The sequence below is a fragment of the Acomys russatus genome, chromosome 23 (assembly GCF_903995435.1).
Source record: "Acomys russatus chromosome 23, mAcoRus1.1, whole genome shotgun sequence".
Classification (NCBI taxonomy): domain Eukaryota; kingdom Metazoa; phylum Chordata; class Mammalia; order Rodentia; family Muridae; genus Acomys; species Acomys russatus.
Window position 1 is genome coordinate 32734868 of NC_067159.1, and position 26823 is coordinate 32761690.

Consider the following 26823-nt stretch of genomic DNA (forward strand, 5'->3'; position numbering starts at 1 on the left):
AATGTGTAAGGTTTTCCCATTTGGTCTTATTTATATAGAGAAATGAACATTTATTTCATTTGAGATGAAGAAAATAAACAAAGTCAATTTTAAGGAACTCGATCAAAAGCCTCCCAACTACTCAAACTCATTTCTGGGATGAGAAAAAGTGAAAACAAATAGAGCCACCTGGTTCATAGCCCTTTGCTGTGATCCTAAGCAGTCCCCGCCCGCCTGCTAGGAAAACAGTGTGTTAAACCCCCTAAACCCTCAAAGCCTCCGAGCTCTGTTGTTAAGGTAATTGTGTTTACTGTTTTCCAAACAGAGTAATTTGAATCAGAAAAGTAAATGTGCTCTGTCTTCAGGTTCTTTGATGTCATCTTCCTCCTTGCCGGAGTGCGAGTGTGGGTCCAGGGCTCCACAGCCGGCTGCCCTGGGCAGGACACACAGATTCTATAAGCAGTGTCATAGCTACACCATTCTGCGTGAGATAATGATGTAAACCAAGTAAGTTATAAGGAAAACCAAATTGGAAATGGATCTGCGGGCGAACCCTAGGGAACACAAGCTGTTTTCGCTGTTTCATTTTTTTCCTTTGAATATGTGTATGCTGGTACACATGGGAACCTTGTAAAAAAAAAAAAAACTTAGCACGTTTTCACTGTGGGTGAGATTTCCCTGAAAATAACAGCTGATCGCGGTGGATGGTACGTCTGAGACTTTGAGAGCTAGGCTCTGACCCTCTAAGCCTATCAGGTGATTTCCCTCCCCCATGACCCTTGCTCGACCTCATATTAGCTCTAAATGTGATTTTAGGATTTCAAGTCCCTAAGACTCTGAAGTTGATAAGTGCTTAGTCATTGGCCAGATCTCCAGGCAAAAGGCTGAGCCACCAGCGGCGTTAGAGGAGCAGGCTGAGTCAGCCCAACACATCCCTCCAGAGAGGTCAGCTAACCATCTCCACTGGCCCCAAACCACCCACAGTCACTCCGTTCTCAGTGATGTCACCTAAAGCTAACTCCCTTTTAACCAACCCCCACCTCCTGCCCTTTCAAACTCTCCTTGCCCCCTATTTTCTTGTAATTACAAATTTGGATTTGAAAATTATCTTAAGAAGAAAAGAAAATAGAAAAAAGGTTTAAGAGAAATTTGCTAAGTTAGCCTGTGCTCATTTCATGCCCAAAGTCTAAGCTTCTATAATGGTGTCTAAATCCTTGGTGGCTTTTTCTTTTCTTTTTTTTTTTTTTTTTCTCTCATTACTGTGTGTACTTGCTATAAAAACATTCCTTTAGACTTTAGAAATTCTAAATAAAACAAGAACAAAAGAGTGCTCCTTCTTTTTAACTCTCCACCCAAATGTTACCATTGTAAATCAAGGTAGCCAAGTAAATTAACCACTGGCATTTAAATGCTTGCTGTCCCAAATATTTATTCCTTCCCACTCCCCCAAATTTGTTTTATATAAAACAATGATCATAAAAACAATAAATATTCATTCTTTGTCTACTTAAATTTTTAGATCAAAGCACTGTGTGGCCCAAATCCTGAACAGGATTTGGCAACAGGAAGCCGTCCACTTCCCCACAGCAACCTGACCAAATTTGGTTTCCATTTATCTGTGCCCATCGGCAGTGCTAAGTGTACACATAATAGTGTGCCTAATACTGTACATGTGCAGGGCACACCTCACAGTGGGTAGTTCATTCACCTCCCCTGACTGATGAATGGGCTAGAATTGGACACATTTGGCATCCAACAGACCCGTATTTGCATCGAGGCACTGTCATCTATGGCCAGCAGCTCGTAGGAAGCTACAACTCAGTTTAGCCTTGAGTATGAAAAACAAGTGTCTACTTCATGGAATTTCAAGGATAGAGAGGTGATCTGTGCCCCTACAGGCATGCTTGGTCCCAGAAAAGAGTGCTTTTTTGGGAAGTTCAGGGACAGTTAGGATGTGGGGCCCAGCTGCAAGTAGGAGGTCACAGGAAGAGGTACACTTACCTGTCATATCTTGACAATCTCCTCTTCCACTTGTTCCTGCCACCACGATGTTCTGGTTTGCCATGGGCCCAGAATCAATGGAACCAAAGCAGATGGATGGAACCCCTGAACCAGGGGCAACCTTGACAATTCTTCCTTGTAAGTTGTGTAGTCTAATACTTTGGTGACACATACACAGGAGTCACTCTCTGTTGTTTTTCTGTGTTCTGTGTGTTCGCTTCCTTCTATGACAGTGTCAGCTTCTCTCAGCAAGTCCCAGGTCTTCGCGCTCTGTAGCCTTCAGACAAGTTCCACACAAGCTTTTGGTCCATTTGAGAGTCTTCCTCTTTCCTGGAACTCACAATCCTGCTGCTGTGCCCCAACCCTTGTTCCCCAGGAAGAGGTGACTAGACCTTTCATTTCCCCACAATATTACTACTTTTCCTTAGCATCAATCAGACTCTCCTTCATCATTTGTACTCCTTATCAGATCTCACATAAGAAAACATGAACATACCCAGGCAACACACACACACACACACACACACACACACACACACACACACACACACACACACACCTCCCAGTCTTAGAGCACTGTTGGCTGGTGAGAAAGATTCCTATGGCGTTCATACTTTTATATTGAGCCAGGGGCATCCCCACCCAGAAGCTTGGCCTTCCTCTTAGCCTTTTTAGAAAGAACATTTATGTCCCTGGGGACATGATCCTGGGTAATGAACTTGGTAGACAGCTTTAAAATGACTCCCAGGAGAGCCTTCAAGAGGGTGTGCTTGCCTCCAAGCCAAACAACCTAGGTTAATCCCCAAGACACATATGGTGGAAGGACAGAACCAACTCCTTCAAATTGCCCTCTGACCTCCAAATGTACCACACACACACACACACACACACACACACACACACACACACACACACAAAAGAAACGAACAAACCAACGTTTAAAAACTTTGAAATGCTGGTGAGCTGGCCCCACAACTCATCTGCATGAGGGAAAGAGAAAGGCCTCCCTTCACCCTTTACCACCTGTGGCAGGAGGAAGACCTGGCCCTGAGGTCATGAAAGCAGGCACTGGTGGTGCATGACTTTAATCCCAGCACTAAAGACGCAGAGACAGGCCGATCTCTGTGAATCTGAGGCCAGCATGATCTACAAAGAGCCAAAGCTGCACAGAGAAATCCTATGTCAAAACCAAAACTTGAAAAAGAGGGAGCGGCTATGAAATTGAGAGGAGTACATGTGGGATAAAGGCCGAGGGAGATGAGAGGTGGCTATAAGTCAAGATACATTGCAAACATGTGTGTAATATTATACTAAAATGCTGACATGAGTTGACTGTATGGTCATGACATCAGACACAAATGCGTATGACAAATTTATAGGAGGAACATAATTTTGGGCATGGACAGGATTTCCAGACTCTAGAGCTGAGGAGAGAAATGTCGTTCAAAGAAGTAGGTGTGGAGGAGAGACGTGAGCAAGGCTAAGACAGCTTCCTGGCGTGATGGAGGAGCACCCTGGGGGTGGAATAGGGCTGGGGTGCGACCAGCCAAGCAGAGAACACACGGAAGGAAAATGTCTTAGACACTGTTCTAGTAACAGGGAAACTTATTAAAGGAAACCAGCTTTTCTGGTGGACATCATAGCCAAATAGGGAGCTAGCCTGATATGAGTTCCATGTGTCATTTATATGTATTATTTATGTATAATAACATGTATATTATTATGTGGAGTCAGGAAGGAGACATAACACAATGCCAACATAATTATTTTGGAGGAAAAGAGTGCACTAGTTCAAGAGGAAACACTGTGAGGCAGACAAAAAACAGTAATGCTCAAGACGCTCAAAAACTTAAACTCATAAGGGTGAGGTCAGCTTCATGAGGATGCAGCATAAAATAATAACCTGGCTACCACTATTACTGCTTGCATTTGGAAAATATACCACATGTAACATGGTGTGGAAATCACACCCCATCCCATGCCCCAAGCCCCCAGGATCCAGCAATGCCAGCTCAGAAAGCAATGGCAGCGTGGTCTCCAAATGCTTTTTGCCAAATATTTTCATCACCAGCTCTGCTATCTAACAAATGTTTTGTTTCAGCCAACTCATTTTTTTTTAACACAATAGTATGACGTAGAAAGCTATAACAAAAGGAAAACCACTAAGGACATATAGTGTAGAAAAGGGAGCTGTAGTTCTAGCAAGATGGCACTTGGCAGCTCAAGCTCTTTAGTGTGGGGCTGGGTACCACTAGCCTAGTGAAGGCGGATATGAACAAGCAGTGGGCATGGTTAAAGGTTAGGTCCTGTGGAGTTTGGATCTCTCCAGACCTGAACTCTGAGGTTAGACGACTCACCAAGATATTGGAAAGATGTTTTCTTCAAGGCTGCCAAATACAAATAGCCAAAAACACTACAAATTTATATAACATTTATATAATTCCTGATTGTTTCATGGTTCTTCTTGCTGTAGGTGGTTTATTGTATATATGTGTGATAATATAAATGTATATGTAAAAATATCTAATAAAGATGTAAAAAAAAGAAAGCTATAAAGAGCAAAATTGTAAAAAGAGTTATAATAAAAATAAAAGAACTCTTGTGCGAGTAGTTAACTTGGTAAGAGTAAGAAGCTGCAAAGAAGGTGGGGAAAGGCAAGATGATGATTCCTGTACAGACTCCTGTGAAGCCAATATCAAGTACAGCTCAGAGACAGCCTATGCAGAGGGCCAGAGAGCAAGGTGTTCACAAGCTATCTGCTGTCAGCCAAAGGCTGGAGGTTCATTTCTGGAGCATTATTAACTCTTCAGCTCTCCTGGGCTCCCTTGCCTTAGAAAGCAGGGCCTCAGATGCAAGAGCCAGCAGCCACTGACAGACTCACCAGTGATGGAGAAATGTGGGCCAGGGCTCCAACACAGGCTTAACTTAGGCCTAAACCGAGACTCAAAGACAGAAGGAAATGGCTTTCTCGTTATTCGAGTCAAAGGAATTTATTGCTGGGTCTGTAAACCTCTCAAAAGCATCTCCTGTACTAGCCAAGGTTCCCTGACCCCAGAACCACGCAGACACTGGGAGGCCTGGAGCAGCTCAGCAAGAATAGAGCCTGTCCTGAGGGGCCTGGCTTACTTCATCTACACCAGGCTACCTTTTAAGATACCAGTAAGGGAAAGACCCATCAAGCTAGTGTGGCGGCACATGTCTGTGATTGGAGCACTGCAAGGCTAAATAAAGCAAGGCGATTTGCTTTGAAAGTGTGAAGACTGCTATGGGCTACACAGCAAGTTCAAGGCCAGGCTAGGGCCTCGGGAGACTCATCATGATGCTTACTCAAAGGTGTTTCTTTTCTTTTTTATTATTGTGTGTGCATGCATGTTCATGAGGGTGGGGCAGGGGGTGCATGCCGTTCTATAAACATGCTGTGCCATCTGCCTTTTCTCTTTCCGTTTCAGGCTCTGGCGTAGACACCTCTGAGTAGCCTAGGCAGAGAGGCCCAGGACCCATCTCTCTCTGCTTCCTTGAGTGCTGGTATTATAACAGCATGCTGCCATGCTTGGCTTTTTTTTTTTTTTTTTTTTTTTTTTTTTTTTTAGTTTTGGGGACTAAACCGCGATTTTTTAAGTTTACAAAGCAAGTGCTTTACCAACTTAGCTCTCTCCAGGCCTCGATGAAGTTTCTAAAAGACTCAGCTCTGTGGAAGCAAGTCATTAAAATAAAAACATATTATTTACAACACAGACAAATACAAGTATACTTTAGGATTATTAATAATTAGGCCTGGCGTGGTGGTGCACGCCTTTAATCCCAGCACTTGGGAGGCAGAGGCAGGCATATCCCTGTGAGTTCGAGGACAGCCTGGTCTACAAAGTGAGTCCAGGACAGCTATGCAGAGAAACCCTGTCTCAAAAACAAACAAACAAACAAACAAATAAATAAATTAGTGTATGTGTCTGATGTCTTCGTGTAAGTGCGGGTGCCCAAGTGACAATTCTCTCCTTCTTCTAGGAAATCTGGGAGTCAAACTCAAGTATCAGGACTGCTTGCTTGTCTAGTACTTTAACACACTAAGCTATCTTGCTGGACTGAGAGCTCATAACCCTTAAAAAAAAAATTTAGAGGCAAGAAGTGGTGGCACACACCTTTAATCCCAGCACTGGGGAGGCAGAGGTAAGTGGGTCTTTGAATTGGAGGCTGGCCTGGTCTACAGAGGGAGCTTCACAAGAGCCAGGGCAACACAGAGAAACCCTGTCTCTAAAAATAAAAACAAAAAAGAAAAAGAAAACACTGTAGGATTTAAAAAGGATCTGTGGATGTTTTGTCTGTGTGTCTGTTTGTGCACATCTGTGTAGGTGCCAGGCGAGGCCTTTGGATTCACTGGAGCTGGAGTTAAAGGCAGTTGTGAGCCACACAATGTGGGTGATGGGAACCAAAATCAGGCCCTTCGGAAAAGCGGCAGACATTCGTAACTGCTGAGCCATCTCTACGGTGCCCTAACTTTTTGAGACATAATACGGGTATAACATCTTTTCCTTCCTTCCCACTCTCCAACCTTTCCTGTACACCCCTCCTTGCTCCCTTTCATATTCATGGTTTTTAAATTGATTGTTATTGCATATATAATATACACATACATATATGTACATATATATATACATATTGCATTTATATATGCAATATGGCCTGAATATATGTTACTTGTATGTATGTTTTCAGGGCTGACCACTTGGTAATGGATAACTAATTGGTGAGCTCTTCCTTGAGGAAGATGATTTCTCCCGCTCTCAGCATTCATTCATCGCCTGTAGCAATGGCGCTTCTAAAAAATAATCTTTACCCTTCTAAAATGGCCATCAGGTTCCTTCTAGTAACAGTATCCCTGGTGCATTTGGAATGATTTATTGTTGGGAGTTTTAGGGATCACAGTGTTAACAGGGACCAAATGTATCTTGGTCCCGTTACTATATTTATATATTTATATACCCGTATTTTTGTAGATATCCTTTAGTTAAAAAAAAAAAAAAAACATTTATTTGACTTTGTTTACATGTCAGGAACTGTTGTGGGTACCTGAATTTACAGTACTGAAGGCAGAACAACAACAAGAATTTACCTCCAGGGAGCTGCAATCTAGAGGATGGAGGTAATCAATAAACACATTAATAATACATATGTGATGTCTGCTAGCTATAAGTGCTGGACTTAAAGCAGGGACAGGAGATAAGAGGTACCACTGCTGGGGGGACAGAGGGGTACTCTGTTCAAAGAGTGTGAACAGATAGGATCTTACTGGGAGGGAAGTTGGCAAGGTCCGAAGGAGGTGAAGGAGAAAGCCTAGGGAAGATCTCAGAAAATCAGCATGTGGAGAAGATCTGATACAGGGGCATTCCTGAATGAGGGGTGCAACAAACACACTCACGTGGCTAGGCAGAAGACTGGAGAGACTGCAGCCCACACAGAGCCTTGCTAACCATGGGGGAAATGTTAAGTTTCTAGAGAGCTGAGGGAGGAGGCCAGTCCTAAACTGACAGGTTTGAAAAGGTCCCCGGTGGCTCTTCAGACAAGAGGCAGGTGGGGTAGGTGGAAAATTGGGAGATCAGAGAGGTGGCTGATAGTAAAATCCAGAAAGAAGCTGAGGGAGCTTACACTGAGTCAGATGGAAGTGGCTGACACATCTTGCAGGTGTTTTTTGATAGACTGTTTCGGGGAGTGAAAGACATAGAAAGGTGAACTGTGCTTCTGGCCTGAGCAAATGGGAGACTGGATCTCCTATTTCTGGAGACAGAGAAGACCACGCATGAGCAGACTGAGGAAGAGACTCGAAGCTGCATTTGCACACAGCGAGCACTGTTTTCTTGGGAAAGGGTCTTTCTTGCTTTACAGCCCAGGCTAGACTGAACCTGCTACATACTCCCTGTCTCTTCATCCTAGGAGCTTGGATTACAGGGCTGTGTCAAACTTCCTGGCTTAGGAGTTGGGTTATAAACATGCGAAGTTTCAGGTAGTTATTGGACACTTAAATGGGGAGGTGGTCACCAGCTGGAGAGAACTCTCGGGAGGTGTTAGCAAATACAGAGCACATGGAAGGCACCAGAATGGACGAAGTCATCAGGAGAATGGAAGGCACCAAGCTGAAGGTGATCCACCTACTGAAGTGCAGGGGATGGGGAGAAAACAGTAGCCCAAAGAGAGGAGGGAGGATCCCCAAAGCTGTGATAGAGCCCAGGAGCAAGGGCAGAAAGAAACCTGCTATGTGAAATGCTAGTGGTGGGTTAGCTGGTGGGTCCACAGCTGATCAGCAGACTGGCATGACTGGAGAGGGACAGCCCCGGGTCATTTAGATCTTGCTCAGGGAAAAACGAGAGAAACACACCCTCCCTTGCTGTCTTCTTCTTGCCACTGGTTTCAGTTCTGCTTAAAACCTAAAGAAGTTTCTAGTTTTCGGCGTGGGAGGCGGGGAGGCTAATTTAATAGAACTCTACTTAATTGAATTTTCAGACTCACTCTTTTCACAGTATGGCATTCTATTTAGTTAGTGAGGGGCTGGGGCTGGGGAGTTGGCACATTTGGAACACGCCACTGGGTTATACTTCCACCTCTGCATAAATTATGTTATTCATGTATCTAAGCCTAGGTGTGCATCATGGGCAAGTGTCTATCACTGAGCTATATCTATGTTTAACTTTCCTTTTTAAAAAATTTGCGAAGGGCTCTAACTTAGTTGCTGAGACTGGCGTTGGACTCACTACCTAGCTCAGGCAGGCCTTGAACATGAAGGGATTACAGACCTACACCACAGGCTACTTACAGTTCTTGGCTCTCTTCTTTAAACACTGGACTTGCTGATTTTCAGCTAGTTTGGGGCTGGGGGTGGGGGCATTGGAGGTTGAACCTCCTGCCTTGTGTATGGCAGGCAGATGCTCTATCACTGAGCTACAACTGCAGCCTTCTGCTTTACTTTTTTTTTCCTTTCTTCTTCAAGACAGGGTTTCTCTGTGTAGCCTTGGCTGTCCTGGACTCACTTAGTAGACCAGGCTGGCCTTGAACTCACAGAGATCCACCTGCCTCTACCTCCAACATGAATGAGACATTGGCTATGTCCTACAGCATGTGAACTGCTTGGTAGCCTGTGTGTCTGGTCTACATGGTAAACAAATAATTTGTAGTAAGTACAATAGTAAGTTTCTCCCTTCTTTCTCCATCAAGCACAAGTTATGAAGAAGGCAGGCTAAAAGGAGAGACCATAGGAAGAAAGTGAGGAGCCTGCGGGAACCCCAAGCCACCTGAGTGATACAGCTAGTCCTGTCTGGATCCAGTCGCAATGGGAACAGAGACATGAGGTCAAGTCACTTTGTCAGTGTTCACAGGGGGGGCTGGCAGCACAATGACCAAGTCATGGCACAATATATATATTGAGTTAGCAAAATGAAAGGAGAAACTGCCCCTTTTTCCTTTTAAATTAAACCTTGTGTCATGTTCCCAGTCAGATTTGAATACAATCCTGGGATTTTAACTATATAAATTAGTCGTAATGTTTGCAGTGCCACTTTCATTTGATTATGAATTTCTCTTTCATCTCAAACGGGAAGAAGCTAGAAGGAAATACAGCACCAGCCATCCCGATTAACGGGTGTGAGGGCAGTTTTATTCACAGCCTCATGGGACCAAGGCACGGTGAAATTGTCATTTCTTTTCTTACTTTCTTTCCTTTTTTGTCATTTCTTTTCTTTTTCCTGTTCTTTAATAATAAACAAACAAATAAATAAATAAATGAGTAGGAAGAAAAGTTATGGCTGAAGTAGTGCTTCTTTCATGAAATGTTTCTTCCACAGTGCTGGAAACCATAAGATAACAGACTTGTATTCAAATATGAGAGGCAGAAAATGTAATTTACTTGATGCATTAAGTGAAACAGAATAGAAGATTTAAAAAAAAAAATCCATAGTAAGTGAAATGTTCACAGTAGCTAATGCACAATGTTCACTTGATTTTCTGTAGTTTTCAAATTTTAGTAACCAAAAAAGTAAAATATAGCAGCGATTTCTGATTAAAGATCATTTCTGCTGCCATTGCTAGAATAAGAAATGTAGCTAATCATGGGGGATGGCTCCTGTGTGGAAAGCGGACGCCACCTCGGCTAACTAGGAGAGAAACAGCAGCAGATGTGTAGCTGCGTCACTTCTCTCTGCTGCTCTCCCTCTAAGGCTATGGTAGGGACGTGTTGCTCACTTCTGTCCAGTCAGTCTTTGCAAGAAAGCAACCGTTGTTATCCCAACTTTCAGCTTCATTGTCGCTGATTTCTCTAGATATCCTACGATGGTGCTTCCCCCTTAGGTGTCTTTTTGGAGATTAATTGACCTCTAAGGGCACCAAATCATCCCCACCATCAGTTCTAATTCCTTCCATTTTCAGGGGTCAAACTATGAAAAATCTCACAGCACACCAGTGGAAACAGTTTATCGAGTGATTTCACACCTTGCATGCTGCGGGGCCCACAGAGAAGTGTGGGCAGGGATGGGTTGAAAACGCTGAAAGCAAGACTCAAGTGCTGCCTGCTCTGAAGGCCACATATGAAGTAAATCAGCCTTACTGATTATCATTGTTTTTATTTCTCCACACAATGCAATGGTCTTCAGGACTAGGGAGAGTAGCCCAAGAAATTCTGACACTGAGTTAAGATTTTTTTTTCTGATCTTACCCCATGCTTCAGTTTCTCCTACAGTCCCCTTCTGGACAATTCTAATATATGTATTGATCAGATTATTTGGGGATGAACCTCTGAAGCCCTATTTAATATTTAAGCTGCTTGGCTTTGCACTTGTTTGGGACTGGAGGACTGCTGGAAGTGGAGGAAAAGAGAGGGAGAAACTTTGGGTAATTTATAATGTGGGCAAGGGTCAAGACTACATTGTATCTGTATTTTTTTTAACATTTCCCTTAAGAGAAATTCAGAAAATGCTCTTTTTTTTTTTTTAATGAGTATAGTTTTATGCTGTAGCCAAAGACCTTTGCTGTCACTCTGTTTAATGGGCTGCATGTGTGCACTTGAAGGAGAGGGCAGCTAAGCCTAGGTGTGCTGTGGCCTGCCATAGCTCACTGTATTGGCCTGCATGCCAACTCTATTCTGCATGCACCAGAGTTCCACAGTTCTATCTCTGAGATGTAGTTGCCTCTGGAAATCTCATCACTTGCTGCCAGAGCTTTCTTCCTCCAATGCCCACGTCTGGAGAGGCCAAGACCTCTTCTAACTGTTGGTATCTGGGGCCCACTGCCATTTTTTCATCTATTCTACTGTAAACACTTGGTAATACATATTATCTCACTGAATTGACTTGGCTGGTGTTTCAACACGTCAGCTGCCAAGCCAATAGCCTGATTTCCACTGCTGCTTTCTCTCTAAAATAGATGATTAGAATACTTTCTAAGAAGACAGACTTTACTTCCACAGGCTTTTTCAAATAGAGATGAGAAATTATAGAATTAAAGGGATCTATTCAAAGCAACCAGAGGTTCGCATCAGGGACGTCTTCTTTAATCACAACTCTGTTTTAATTTTGAAACAGAGTCTCTCACAGAACCTAGAGCTCAGATTAGACTAGGTTGGCTGATCAGCAAGCCCCAAAGATCTACCCATCCCCACCGGATCTGTCACTGGTGTCAGAGACATGAGTCACCATGACCAGCTTTTACGTGGGTGCTGAGGATCCAAGCTTATGTCCTCATGCTTGTAAAGCAAGTATTTGCCCATTGAGCCATCTCCTCAGCTCAATTTCTATATTTCATATGAAAGAATCTATAGTTTATTCTAATAGTTGTTGTTATTATTATTATTAATTATTATTATATGATAGTTTAAATGAGAATTTCTCCACATAGGCTCATGTATTTGAATACATGGTCTCCAGTTGGTAGTATTGTTTGGGGACACTTAGGAGGTATATGGCCTTGCTGAAGGAAGTATGTCATTTAGGGTGGGCTTTGAGCTCTTAAGGCCTCTCTCTACTCCCAGTTTGCCTTCTCTGTTTTGTGCTTACAGTTCAAGATGTGAGCCTTCAGCTTGCTGTTCTAGCAGCCATGCTTGCTGCCTGCTGCCATGCAGTTCCTGCTATCTTGAGCCATAAGCCAAAAATAAACTTTCTTCCATAAGTAGCCTTGGCATGTTACTGCAGCAACAGAAAAGTAATCTGTAGATGCTACTTTTTAACTCTATTTTATTTGAGGTTCCTTATTCCTCCACCTCCCTTCCAACCCCCAGGACCTAGGTAGGAGAGAAAAGTTAGAATAGACAGGGGACGTACACCCCTTTAGACTTAGTTCTGGCTGGTTAGAGTCATCAGGTTCTTTGGGAAAATACCAATCTCAGTCATCAGGATATCCGCAGTCCAGCAACAGCAAACAGCAAATGCAGCAAGACGAACAAGCAGCCTTCTTGTTCTCTCCTCCTTCCGTCTCTTCAAAGTGTTCTTTCTCTCTTTGGCCTCTGATATTTATACTCTCCCAGAGTCCTCAAAATTCCACTAACTCCAGCTGGCAAAGACCACGCCCCTCTCTGAACTGCACAAGGCAATTATCAGCTATGGACCAACTAAAAGCGGCCCATATCCCACACTTGGGATTAAAACAAAAACATAACTGGGTTTTTTAAAGAAACCAAAACTTCCACTACAGTAACTGATACTATGTGTGTGTCTATCATCTTGATGTGGGTCCCAGGAATCAACTCAGGTTGTCAGACTTGCCTTTACAGCTGGCGCTTTTGCTTGGTGAGCCATCTCACTGGTCCCTTTTAAGTCATTTTTAATGTCATAGCAAAGGATGACACACATCTAGTTCTCTACTGTAAAGGTAAAGCAAAGCCTTAGGAGTGGCCTTCTCCTCCTCCTCTTCATCTTCTTCCTCCTCCTTCTGCTTTTCCAGACATGGTCTCAAAATGTAGCCTGTGTTGTCCTTCAACTCACTCTCCTCCTTCCTCAGTCTCCAAGTGCTTGAATTACAGGTATACATCACCAGGCCTGGCACAAAGCTTTTTGGTTTTTTGTTTTGTTTTGTTTTTTGTTTTGTTTGTCAGAAATGACCCTGCTTTCTTTTGCTTACCTTCACCTTATTTCACAGAGTTAATATCTTTGAAATGGTGAAAAAAATGGTTTATGAAGGAATTCTGGTGAAAACTACAGGCACAGGCCAGAGGAAATCTACTACCTTACCTACACAACTAAGACACAGGTAAGAAAGTGTAGCTGAATATGGACTCTGTAGAGGGGAACAGATTCCCTCCATGGTATAGATTCCCTGAGAAAACTTTCATCCCAAAGGACTCACAGAGCTGTGAGTCTGGCAGTTTTTGCAGGGCAGAAAAAAACTTATCCTAGAATATATAATACAGAACACCATCAGGTTCTATGCTGCCTCACATTCAATCATAAATTCATTATTGAATGTGTGGAAGAAATACTCAAACAATCCAGCAGCACACTGAACCAAATACTTGTCTCACATCTATTACGGGTACAGTCCTGTTATAATACTTTTAAACAATTATTACAAAAGCTGGGCATGGTGGTGCATGCCTGTAATTCCAGTGGGAGGCTGACACAGAAAGATCATGAACCAAAGGTCAGCCCAGGTTACATAGTGAGACTCCATTTCAAAAAAAAAAGCAACCCCCCCCCCCAAATCCATAAACAATTATTGCAATTTTGAGCTATTCACAGAAATTTATTTTGCTTTCTTTTTTGTTTGTTTGTTTGTTTTTTAATTTTATTAATTTATTCAGATTACAACTCAGTTGTTATCCTATCACTTGTATCCTCCCATTCCTCCCTCCCTCCCTCTTTCACCCTATGCCCCTCCGCTAGGTCTATGGCGGAGTGGCACCTCCTCCCCTACTATATGGTCATAGCCTGTCAAGTCTGATCTTGGTATCCTGCTTATTCTTTTTTTGAGTGCTTTCTAATGAAACAGAAATTCAAGTAAATAGTATATAAGAATATACTGGGGCTCCAATTATAGGTGGAAATATTCTGTGTCTGTATTGAATATGCAAAGGTTTGTTTTCTTGTTATTTCCTAATCAATACAATATAACAGGTATTTACATAATCTAGAACTATTTAAAGCACATGAGAGAAACCAAGTTTGCTTCATTCCAGGATGCAAAGATGGTTCAATGTGCTCAAATCCATAAATGCCTTAGCATATAGACTTGGTGATAGAAATCACATTATCCTATGAATAGATTCAGTGAAAGCCTTTGGTAAAGCTCAACATTTCTTCCTGATAAAAGCCCTGAAGAAAGTAGGAGAAGAAGGGACACACCTCAACACAGTAAAAGCTATATACAAATCTCTGGCCAGCATTACACCTAATGAGGAAAACTTGAAAGCAGCCCCTCTGAAATCAGGAAGGAGACACTCTCACCTCATTTAAAACAGCACTTGAAGTCCTAGCCACATCAATAGGGAAGAGAAAAAAAGAAAAGGTAAATGGTAAAAAGTCAAATTATTTCAATTGCAGACCATCTCATTCTATCCTTAGAAGACTGTCAAGACCCCATCAGAAGGAGTCGAGCTGTTGAGCCCACTCCTCAAGGAAGTAAGACACAGAACCAACATATAAAAATGAGTATCTTTTTTTAAATACTAACAAACACACTGAAAAAGAAACCATGAAAGCATTCCATTCAAAACAACAACAACAACAAACTACCTAGGAATAAACTCAACAAAGAAGATTTAAAAGGAAAAAAAAAAATCTCTACTGTTAATGTTATTTTATATAACTGTGTTTGTTTCTCAATTTCTCTCTTAACCTAGCTATCCCATAAATAATTGAGACTATTATATAAAGAAGTTTCACAGCACAAGAACTGAGCAGTTATTACTCTATTCTTAACCCTCTAAGCTAATATGGCTTCCTCCCAGCTTATATCCCAGAGATACTTGCACTTTGTAGCTTTTCTTGTTCCAGCTCTCTCTCTCTCTCTCTCTCTCTCTCTCTCTCTCTCTCTCTCTCTCTCTCTCTCTCTCTCTCTCTCTCTCCTAATGTCTCCTGGACCTCTCTCATGGCTGTATCTTCTAACTCCTCCTCCCCTGGCTGGCAGGAAGTCCAGGCCTACTCTCTCTCCTGCTTAGTAATTAGCTATAAGCAGCTTTATTGTCATACCAAGGGACAATTGGGGCACAGTGTTTATCCAACACTGAAACAGGAAAACTCTCAGAACAAGGATTGCAACTAGATATGGAGGGTACAGAAGTCAGTGTTGGAATTACACAATAACTTATGTCTACACCCTACGAAACTTCAAACTGAAATCGACAGATTAATTTTTCATGGGAGAGTAATGGCTATGATACCAAAAGTGATCTAGAGATTCAAAGCACTCTCCCCCAACATTCCAGTGGCATTCTACGAAGAAAGACAAAAACAATCATACATTGTTACAGAAGCACAAAAGATCCTGGGTACCAAAGCAATTCTGGGCAGAAAGAGCAGCACTGGAGGCAGCATGATGCCAGACTCTCAGGTTATACTACAGAGCTATAGAATGCCATAGCACTGACACAATAAGGCAGACACACGGACCAATGGCATTGAAAAAAAAAAAAGCCTATATAGCTACAACTACTTTTTTTTTTTTTTTTATAACAAAGGTGCTAGGAAACTGGATAGCCACATGTAGACAAATCAAACTACATTCATATTTCTCACGCCATACAAAAGCCAACTCAAAATAGATCAAAGTTCTTCATTCGAATTCGGAAACTGACAGAAGAAAACACAGAGAAGATATTTCAAGATTTAGACATGGTCAGGGACTCTTGGAAAAGGAGGCCAACAGCCTCCTTGGGAGGCTTGGGAACTTAATAGCAAGGCTTGAGGGGTGGGATTTCATGGAATCTAGTAGCTTCTACACAGCAAAGGACAATGCGGAGGGAAGAGACAGGACACAGAACGGGTGGAACCCTTGGCCAGGCGTAAGTCTCACAGGGGATTAATATCCCTAGACAGTTAATGAAAAAAAAAAAAAAAAAAAAAAACTGAGACAAACCAAGTCTAGGCCATCCAGTCAGGAAACAGGCAAACAAGCTGAACAGGCAGCTCTCAAAAGGTGAGGTACGGATGGCAAGTAAATACATGAAAAAAGGTTCAACATCTTTGGCCATCAGGAAAATGCAAATCAAAATACAGTGCAATTTCAGAATGGATCAAAACACACACACACACACACACACACACCAAACAAAAACAGCAACAAATGCTGGCCAACATCAGGGGGTGGAGGAGGATGAACCCTGCTGGTGGGAACTAAATTAGTCTTTGAAAATCAGTATGGCTGACCCCCATGGGGAATCCACTCAAAGGAATGTACAACAGCACGCTACAGGGACACCTGTGCATCCATGTCTGATGTTCTGCTCCTGATGAAACATTCCAGGTATCCACCAGTGACCGAGTGGGGAAAAAAAAAAATACAGCATGCATAAACAATGTGGGTTTATTCTGCCACCAAGAAGTTATGTCCTTAGCAAGAAAATGGGTAGAACTGGATAGAACCATACTAAATAAAGCCAGCCAGAATCAAGAAGACAAATATCATATGCTTTCTTTCAGAAACGGAATCTAGACAAGCAGACTGTTTGGGAAGCCGGACAGGAATAGCAGTGGGAGTGGGCAGGAGAGGGTGACACGATGGTGCACATGCTAAATGGCCATGGTATTCTTCAGAGAATATGCCACGAGAAAGCTCATCACTTTGTACAATGAGTTTCTGCTCATTGACTTTTTTTTTTTTTAATAAAGCAATATGGAAGAGTGCATAGTGTTAAGTTTCAAACCAGACAAATGGGTGAGGTGCCTATTTAACATTTCAAAGTGACCTGGCGCCCAGGTTTTCCCAGCATCCCAAACTGGGATGCTATTGCACGTATGGATAGCACGCCTGACCTCTACCCTGAACCCTGCATCCCAGGGGCTCGGCTGCCCTACACCAAGAGGCTCTTCCTTTTGGTTACCTGCCCTTTTTGTACCTTTGGGCTCCTGGCTGCTGCACCTGGTTCTGCTCTTTTTTCCCTCTCCTCCTCTCCCCACATGGCTCAGGGTCACTCTGGACTCTCTGGACTCTCCCAGATGTCCCTGCCTCTGGCTATGCTCTCTCACATATCTACAGTAACTGTTTTTCTCCACCATACCTAGGAACAGTCATGTCCTTTCCTTTTTATTTCTTTTTATCATTCACATAGGTTATATGTAAGCACACCAAGCAGTTGTATTTTATACAAGGCTATGAGCATCTTTGGATTTTTCGGGTACTGGTAGGGGAGGGGGAGGTCGACAACAGGGACACTCCAGAACCAATCTCTCCTGGAAACAGAGGAATAGATACACTTTGGATATTTGATTTAAGTAAATTATATTATTAAAGTTAATTTGATGTGTTGCTTTCTGGATTTTTAGTGTAAAACTATATCTGTACCTTTCATCTGTATGCCCATTCGTGGTAAGGATCAAATTAATTATGGTTACTACCAACTGCATGCTGGGTAACTTTATATTGCCTTTCTAGTTTAATTTCTGTGATGTTGAAGACACAGCAAAACAAAGTGCCCGCCTCATGAAACACATGCTCCAAGGGGAGGGACATCTAATAAATGAGGACGATAAAGATGCTAGGCAGTGAAGGGAACAGAGGGATAAAGGCAGTGCTTCTCAAACTGTGGGTCACCACCCCTTTGGGGTCAACCAACCCTTTCACAGGGGTTGCTCAAGACCATGCAAAAACACAGATATTTGCACTATGATTCATAACAGTAGCAAACTTACAGTTATGAAGTGGCAACGAAAATAATTTTACGGTTGAGGGTCACCGCAACATGAGGAACTGTATTAAAGGGTGGTAGCATTAGGAAAGGTGAACGCCACTGGATAAATCCCAAGTTTCTGCTCCTGTAATGCAAAGCAAAAGCAGTCTAAAGGCCACCCCTAGAACCTGAGGGACAAAGACCACGTGTCTGCTTACGTGACGCCCTAAAATTCATTGAGTCTGGAGAGTTATTGGAACTGGCAGTCGAAATTTACTGCCTAACGTGATAGGAGAGTAACCAAGCTCTCTGCTTCGTCCTCTGCCAAGTCCACCTAAGGGAAGTGGGCTTGGGATCTGGAATTGGCAGGGTAGCGTACAGAACCTTTTCAGTCAAATCCAGACAAGGCAATTAGACTTATTCTGCCGAATAAATGTTTACTCGAGCCAGATGACAATGATGTGATCTAAACTATTTGTATTGGCACCTTCAGCCTTCTGAATTCTCTCCCTAACTGATCATTCTGAGCACTGAGTGTAGCTGCGCAAGACACCATCAAGAGCTAGAAACAGTATTTCATCCAGTGAGTCTGCTTGTATTGGACAGAAACAGAACAAAAGCTTTCTCCAGGTCAAATATTAGGGAGGCTGGCTTCCCCCTTTGGAGAAATAAATGATTTGGAAAAGTTATCCCTATTTCTAATGAAAACAAGCACCAATTAAGGGCAAGGATTCCCCTCTCCCCAAAGTCATATTATGAAAAACTGGAGGCTTGATCCCAGGCATCCAGGTTAGTTTATTGACTTTGATGAAACCCATTCAAAAAGCTGCTCTGATATGGTATAAAGCAGTGCCTGTGGAGATGTGTTTTCTAAGCATTGGATGTTGAGCCTGTCAGTCAGGCACTTTCCCAGAACACCAAACTGTACAGATCATACACATCAAAGGCAGGCTGCAGCCCCTGTAGGTGAAATTCCTATCACTGTGTGCTAAGAGTAACTGGGTGGACAATAAGCCTAATGACCTTCTGCAGTAATCTCCCTAGGGTTCAGTTAGGTTCCACTGCTGCCCTTAGGCAAGAAGGCTGTGGCTCTCTGGCTTCAATCTTCAAGCCAGGGATTAGGGCCTTGCCCAATGCTGACAGAGCCCCGGAAGCCACAGAATACAAACTAAGGCTGACCATCCTATGAGGTACATTTACCAACATCTAACAGGTCCCTCCATTACTGTGTCCACCGAGGAAACAGATTGACAGTACGAAGTAACTCCCCTTAGCCACCTTGCCTTCTTCATAGTTTTTTTCCTTAAAGGGAAAGCCAATTTTGTTGTTGTTGTTGTTGTTGTTGCTGCTGCTGCTGCTGCTGCTGTTTTAGTATTTTCAGGGCTTCCCTACTGCCCACTCAAATAAGAGAGTCCTAGGACTCTCAGTACTTCGGTGAGATTCCTCCTCTGGCAAAAACTAAATTTTCAAAAAAGTGTGTGTGTGTGTGTGTGTGTGTGTGTGTGTGTGTGTGTGTGTGTTTAAGGAAAGATTGCTGTTGGTACCACTTCTAATTTGTGACTTTTGGGGAAAGGTACTTCGTACAAATAGAAGACACCTCCTACGTGCCAATCAACCCAGATGGCTGGAGGGTGGGGGAGGTCCCTTCAGGGAGACTTTTCAAAGCTGGAGGCTGGAGTGCCAGGTAGCAGAAAGCTGAGCATCTCAGGATCCCGGTTCCTTTGCCCTGGAAGTCCCCAGCCATCGGACCACACTTTCATCCATCTGAATGCAGTCTACTTTGAAAAGTTTATACTGAGAAACTGAGCCCAGAAAATGACTCCACTGGCGGGTCTCCTCGGGATTAGTTAGCACCACACATGAGCTTAGTATCTTAAGTACTACACTTGTCCTCCTGCCAGTTCATAGTCAGCATCCTCACTGCACTATGAACTTGGGATGTCGAGGCTGGTGACACCATATTCTAAAACACAGCTGATGGTGAGGTTTACACAGTTTCTCAAAACACCTCTTGCATGTCTTTCTGCACTTCCTCCCACCACTGTGCCTGAATTCTTACCGCTGATCTTCGAAGTGTTTTCTCCATGTGTTCATTGTCCCCACATTAACACTTGACTCCGTTCAGGTAAAGGGTCCCAGGGCTTTTTAAATTTTGGTTTTGTAAATAAGCGGCATTCCCCTTAAATAAGCATCTTTCATCCTAATAGCTTCCTTTTGGCATATTTTCACGTGAGTTATCTCACTGACAGGTAGATTACTATACACCTATTTGCAGAGAAAATGAATATTATGAGCGGTTAAATGCCATATCTAACTTAACCCTTGGCAAGGGAGGCAGGGGCTGAGCCCGTCTTGGGCCTGGGGTGTCTTGGTTCTGCATGACACTGTTGGGAAATTGTCTCTGTAGGGGACACCTTTCAAGAAGTGCCTCAGAGGAGAAAACTTACAGGCTTTTTGCCATAGACACAAACGTTTCACGTGGGCAGACCCATCAACACAATGACTTCACATCATCTAGACCAACCAACCGGGAAAGCGATTAAAAATGGCATTAACATCGGTTTTCATGAATCTAATTTCTGTGAAAGAGATATGCAGTTTTCCGTAACTGTGTGTTCAGGGGTTAAAAAATCGTGTGTAGAGAGGTTAAGGAGCAGGATGCACAAACAGCATGGCCACACGTGTTGTGTCAGCGCTCCCTGACAAAATGTGGCCACAAAAGAAAGTGTGAAGCATGCTGGAAGAAGACAATATTTATGGCTGAAGAAATTTGGCCTCACATAACGGTAATTATGAACAAGATATTTTCCCTAATAAAATTACTGCAAAACAAAATCTGGAGAATCTAAGTGCTTCCCTATGTTGTCTTTATTTTATCCCATGTGCTCAAGAGTGATTTCGAGAAAAAAAAAAGAAAAGAAAAGAAAAAAGGGGGTTGGGGCAAAACGGAGCTGAAAGAAAGAGCACCATAGTGAGATGGGCTCTGCAGAGGGTTGGTTTTGCTTTAGAAACTGGAATGTGTCCAGGCTTGATTTTTATTTTCAATTCACATTTCAGATCCAGCTCCCCAAACTCTTTGATCTTTCTCCCTGTCTCCTTACCCGGAAGAGAACCCTTGGCCTTCTCAGCTGGGAGCTGGGAGCACACGTGGAAAGACTGGCTGGGATCCATATTCTTGCCAAATTTAGTCACACAAAGGGGCCTGAGAGGGAAAAAAGAAAGGATGAAAGCGGGAGCCGCAGCGACTTCAAAGGCCGCGCCGCCACGCCGGGCCCTGCGCAGGCGCCGCCCTCAGCCGATATAAGGCGAGACCAGGGGGCGCGGGTGGCTCTTCCGCGCGCGTCCGGACTCCAGGAAGGACAGAGGGGGATGCAGGGTCCGCGGGTGAGGGGCCGAAAGGGCGCGAGTGTTTTCCAGAAATCGCTGTCCACCCCACATTAAGGCGTAGGAGAAAAGTTTTGAGAAAGGGAGAAAAAGAATGTGATGTTTGCGCCCCCTAAACTAACGGTTCTTCGGCCGGCACGTGTATTCAAGAAGTCCACGTGTAGCATCCCCCTGTCCCGATGTCACGCTGGCTTCTCGGTGCGGGATCTCGGATTCCCGGTGCAGAGCCAAACCTCTGCACCCTCTTGGGGTCATTCTGTTCCCCTGAGATCATCCCCGGTCCCATCCACTGCCCGTCCTCAGCCACCCTCAGGTCCGCGCTGCTAAGACGTTGGGACCGGCATTCCCTCCTGCGGTTGACAATCCAGAGTAGAGTGGACCATGCTTCCTCCACCTTGCGAGGTGGGCGCACAGGACTGACCAGGCTGCCGATCCCACGCTGGAATCGCCCGCCCGGGAGACCGCGCCAACGGGCGCCGGCCGCGCGGAAACCAGGCGTCTGCGGGCACGGGATTGGAGGAGGTTTTCACGGTCCCACGAGTTCCCTGACCCTGGAGGAAGGGGCTTGGGGTTTGTTTGTTTAAAGCGGAAGAACCCCTGGGACACAAACTGCCACTTCCCTCGTCCCGCTTCTCCGTGACGTCGGTTAAACTGAACGTGCCCACAGATTTAGACCCCTGCTGAAGCTAGGGTGGGAAACCGGGGTCTCGGTTCCGCCCCTGGAATCACATGAGTTCGTTTTTCTAGTCCTTTCTCGGCTGTCTGGCGGAGCATCCTCTTCCGTAGGCCCCGCCACCTCCTTCCTTTGGGATCCCACCTAGGTTGCAGCTGGCAGAGAATCTAGGCCACACAAAGGGAAGATTTGGGGCCTGGGCTGGGGTTAGGACCTAGGGGGCGGAGAGGCTATGCGGGGGCACTGCGTTTCTCATCCCTGTAATTAAGGACTCTCTGGACCGTCTGCAGCGAACTCCACTTGGCTGCAAAATCGCTAGGTGGGGGAGGGGGGTCTTCTTGTGTGGGTATGGGTCAGTCCTTCTGTTCTCTGCCCCGCCCCCAGCTCCCACCCCCATCCCCATCCCACCCGCGCGGCGCACTGGGCTATGCTCACCTCGGGGCAGTGGGGCCAACTCTGCTCCCTGCAGCCTGGGTTCCGGCTGGGGTTGGGCGCCTCGCCCCTCTACGCCCCCCTCTATCCCCACCCCCACCCAGAGGCACAGCACGGGAGACAGCGCCTTGTGTAAAAGGAAGTGTTGATGATAAAACAAGTTCACTCACAAACTAAACCCAAAGCCACCAGGAAGGGGGGGGGGGGACAGCAACGCAACCAGCCCCTAGCAGTTGTTTCACGGTCGGAATTAAATCACATCAAAACGCCCCCCTGAAACCCACATCCTGAAGGAGTAAGCCTACTACAGCCAACCTCCAGTGGTTCGCTAGAGTTCACACGAACAACCTGCCTCTACATCCGAGGAAAGGGGGCGGCAGGGCTGCTCCTGCGCCGCACCCACCACATCCCAGACTTAGGATCCCACTCCCCTAACCCCTAGAAGCGCAGAAGCTGATGCTTATGCTAATAACAGCCCAACAGGAATTAGGAGAGACTGCCCGGCGACTGGAATGCTTTTGCCAGGAAGGCGAAGTCCAGAGACACCACTTCCTGGGGTTACTTTGCCCCTCCTGTGTCTCCTTGCTTTTCTCTCTTAAGAGAGACTTCACAGGGAAATGCCAATCCCCCTTTACCGACAAGCTTTAAAACATGTGGGCGCATGGTTTTAAGGGTAGCCCCCATTTAAGATTTGCAACACTGCTAAAGACAACACACTGAGGAGACCACTCACCGCCAGGCGAACAGAGCGAAGCCATTAGGTGATTTCGTTAGAACCAATGTTTCCAAAGAGGGTTACAGCAAGGTATCAAACGCAGCCACCTACCCCAGCCCTTTACTAAACCATTCTCACTGGGTTTTGCTCCAAATATCTCCATCTTCTTGAGCTCCTAATCTCTGGGACACCTGGAGCGGAGCTCCGTATGACTCACAGAGTCCAGATAATTAACGCGAAGGAGAAAATGGGAATTCGAATTAGTTGCAACACTTAAACAGGGGAGATGTAGAGTCGTCATTTAATCTCCTCTTGGCTTTCAAAAAAATGCCCTCTAGCTATTCTTCTTGCCCCCTCCCCCTTCTGGGATTGATGAAAAGGACCCGTCTACTCCGGCTGCTTAGAGGAAACTGCATCTTCCAGGGTTCTTTTGCTCAGTCAAATTGGTGCACTCGGAGGAGGAATTCTGACTCTGTTAAATGTATGTTAGCAGGAACTCTGAATGTCTGAAACTGGTCCCTCTCTCCTCGCCTGCCACGTTAATAGCAATGGAGGTTGCATAGCATCACTATAAAAGTGAATTTAGTCCCAACCTTTCTATTATTCTCCCTGACACCCTGAAGTAAAATGTCATTTAGGGCTTCTCTAAATCATAGCTTTGACAATTATTTAAATGTAAAAAAACAGTTTTCGTTATTCTGACTTCTTTAGCCAGCTCCTTTACTGCGCCTAAATCTATCGGATTACATATGACCAACTAGGTCCTGTGGGGCCATCTGAACTGATAACTATGAAAACCACATCCTTGCAAGCTCCCAAACTGGGCAGTTATCAGTAAGAAAAGTTTTAAACGTTTACTTAAATAACAGTTAAAGTCTACAATGTTCAATAGCCCACAGTTTCACCTTTAAAGGAGAGACCTTTGCCTAAGCGTTATTATGTAATGTCACTAAGACATGATTCTGTAGCGTTTTATTTTCAGTTTAGGGAAGACGGAGGTACAATTCTGTCTCCTGTTTACTGCTCCTAGGCTTTTACAGATGGCTGCCGCATTGGTGTAATAATTTTGCCTGAATATTTGACTTGAGGGGAGGGGTTGAACGCTAAGGGACAGAATGTAATGTGTTCCCTTAAGCCTCACTTACACGGTAACTTTCACAAAGCATCACCCTTAAAAGTTCTGCCCTTTTACAAAATGCATCAAAGAGACAGTGGGAACTGAGGAATTTTTGAGGTTGGAGTCCGATTTACGTCCTCAAGGGTCCTTTCAGCGGAGTGACCAGGATGTCAGCAACTGCCCAGCCCTGTTTCCCTCTCCTAGGTCCTTTTGCAACCTTTTGGGAGGACACACTGAGTCGTGAACGTACGTTCATTCGGTAGTAAGGACACAATAAAAGCAATGGTTTGGTTTTTGTTTGTTTGTTTGTTTTTTTAAGCGATAATTAAGGCTGTCTTCATTCTCTTCTTCCCGGTCTTTTCCCTCTTGGTAAGCCTGGAGATTTTATTTTCGCTAGCGTGTGCGCTCTTGTCTCCGAAGAACGTGTGATACACGTTTAGTACAGCCACAACTCCTTTTCCTTGAGCCTGCTGTGCCTCTTCTCTTTGGTTAGGTAAGCAATGTGTTACATTTTCTCCCTTTCCTTCTCCTAGTCCCTAATTCTCGCCTCGTTCCCTGTCAGAGCATCTATCAATGTGGTGTCGACCACAGTGCCGGCGGCTTTCTCTTTCATCTTCCTCCCCTTGCCTGAGTGGGGGAGGGGGGGGGGGGGCTAGAGTGGGCAGCGGAAAGGAGGTTGAAGAGAGACTGGCAAAGGACAAGAAGTGAGTGGGGGCAAGAGAAGAAGAAATGCTTAGATGATGAAGTTAAGCCATTCCGGCAGAGTTTCTCGTCAATTTCATGTCTGCAACAGCTTGCCTTGGGGTGGGTTACAAGCAGCACCTGGTTCTTCTCTAGGTTGTTTTTTCCCAACCAAGCATGAGCGCGCACGCACGCTCAACATACACATACACACACACACACACACACACACACACACACACACACACACACACACACACACACACACACACGCATCCCCACGGCGCCCCCCAAACTATGACTCGTCCTCCAGGCGCTAGGAAATGAACTAGGGCTGGGGGGAAAACCTGGATCTCCTCCTCCTCCTTCTCCAAGCAGACTCCCATCTCCCCACCCCTCCAGCCCTCAGCCAAGGAGATCAGGAGGCGGGGGAGGGGCGGGGGAGGAGAAGCGACGCAACTGAATAGCTTTGCAGCGCCGGCTAGGCGCGGTGAGGAGAAGCGGTGGGAAGGCGCAACCGCTCACCTGCGGGGCAGCGCTCACGGGAGGGACCCGGCTGCGCTCTCGTGGGCCCTGGCATTCGGACTCGCCTGGAGCCTTGCAAGCGCCCCACGCTCCGGGTGTTCCTCTCCGGTCCGGCTCGGAGGAGCCGAGGGGCCACTAGCAGCTCTTTGCTTTGACAGAGGGGAGGCGGGGAGAGAGGCGAGTAATAGCGCCAGCGAGCCAAGCAGAAACTCGAGCCGGGAACAAAGAAGGATAGGGCTCGAGTGTGTGTGTGTGTGTGTGTGTGTGTGTGTGTGTGTGCGCGCGCGCGCGGGTGTGTATGTGTTGTGTGTTTGTGTGTATCGGCCGGAGCTGCGGGCTGGACCATTTGGGCCCAAGGCTCCTGCTGTGACTCTCCAAGACTCTACAGTGCCAGCCACTGCCGATTCCCAGCGCTCACCAGCACAAACTTTATTCTTGGCAAACTTCTCTTTTTCTCCCCTCCTCCTCCGCCCCCCTCCCTTTTCCTTTAGCCGATTAAATGCTTCTCCAGAAGGAACACCAAAGCGAAAGGAAAGGAAAGAAGCTCTAACACGGACGTCTGCAGCTCTGGTGGCTCTTTATTGTTTACCCTTCAGGAAGTGGACTTTTCGGTATTTTCTGATTCTCCTCGCACCTCCGCTGGGCAAACGGGGCCTTTTGGCCCACTTCTCCTCTTCTCAAAACAAACACCGAAATCCACATCCGAGGAATCCACGGTAGAGAGGTTTTGCACGAAGCGCCACGGGATCCTCCTTTGCACTTTGGAAAATCGTGTCCCCTCCAGAGCCGGCGTTCGCGGCACACAGACTCGGGCAACGAGGGCCGCGTGGGGTGGCCACCCAGTCCTGGCAGCCTAGCCTAGTGCACGCGGAGCGGCGCAGACGCTCCCAGAGGCGCCGGCGGCTGCCGCCCTCGCAGTCTGGTGCCCTTCGCCCCAGGGCCGGGCGCCGGCGTCCTTCTAAGTGAAGAGGGAAAGCGCGGCAATCGCAGCGGCTCCTGCAGCTGCTCTGGCCGTGGGCCCCACATTTGCCCAATCCGCCTCCATTCGTAGTCCTCCCGCACACAGTCTTCTTACTCTCACTCCCCCCGCCCCCTTCTCCTGCTGTCGCCGAGTGCTCCCGCAGCGGAGCGGAGATTACAGAGCCGCCGGGATGCCCCAACTCTCTGGAGGCGGCGGCGGAGGGGACCCGGAACTCTGCGCCACCGATGAAATGATCCCCTTCAAGGATGAGGGCGATCCGCAGAAAGAGAAGATCTTCGCCGAGATCAGTCACCCCGAAGAGGAAGGCGACTTAGCCGATATTAAGTCATCCTTGGTTAACGAGTCTGAAATCATCCCAGCCAGCAACGGGCATGAGGTGAGTGGGCCACTGTCCCAAGAGGCGTGGCGGGTCTGAGGGGCGCAGAGAGGAAGCAGGCAGAGCGCGCGGCCACTGTGGCCGCTGCGCCCCGGTCCCTCGCGGGCTGGGCGGGGAATAACGGCCCCCTGGTCCACAGTGCGCACGTGTGTGAGCAGCGGGCAGGGA

At 45.6% G+C, this 26823-nt stretch overlaps 1 protein-coding gene and 1 long non-coding RNA gene across 5 annotated transcripts in view; one reads left to right on the forward strand and one right to left on the reverse strand.

Moving 5' to 3' along the window:
* Nucleotides 1–23675, reverse strand: part of LOC127206478 (uncharacterized) — a 28132-nt gene extending 4457 nt beyond the window's left edge. The window contains exons 1-2 of the long non-coding RNA XR_007832796.1: nt 22993–23675; nt 20872–20972 (exon numbers count right to left, since the gene is read on the reverse strand). This is a non-coding gene — a long non-coding RNA (uncharacterized LOC127206478). The remainder of the gene's footprint in view (nt 1–20871; nt 20973–22992) is intronic.
* Nucleotides 23676–25607: 1932 nt separating this feature from the next.
* Nucleotides 25608–26823, forward strand: part of Lef1 (lymphoid enhancer binding factor 1) — a 115832-nt gene continuing 114616 nt past the window's right edge. For all 4 annotated transcript variants that reach the window (XM_051165450.1, XM_051165449.1, XM_051165452.1 and 1 more), the window contains exon 1: nt 25608–26655. In XM_051165450.1, the coding sequence (XP_051021407.1) occupies nt 26449–26655 (207 nt within the window). In that variant the 5' untranslated portion in view covers nt 25608–26448. The remainder of the gene's footprint in view (nt 26656–26823) is intronic.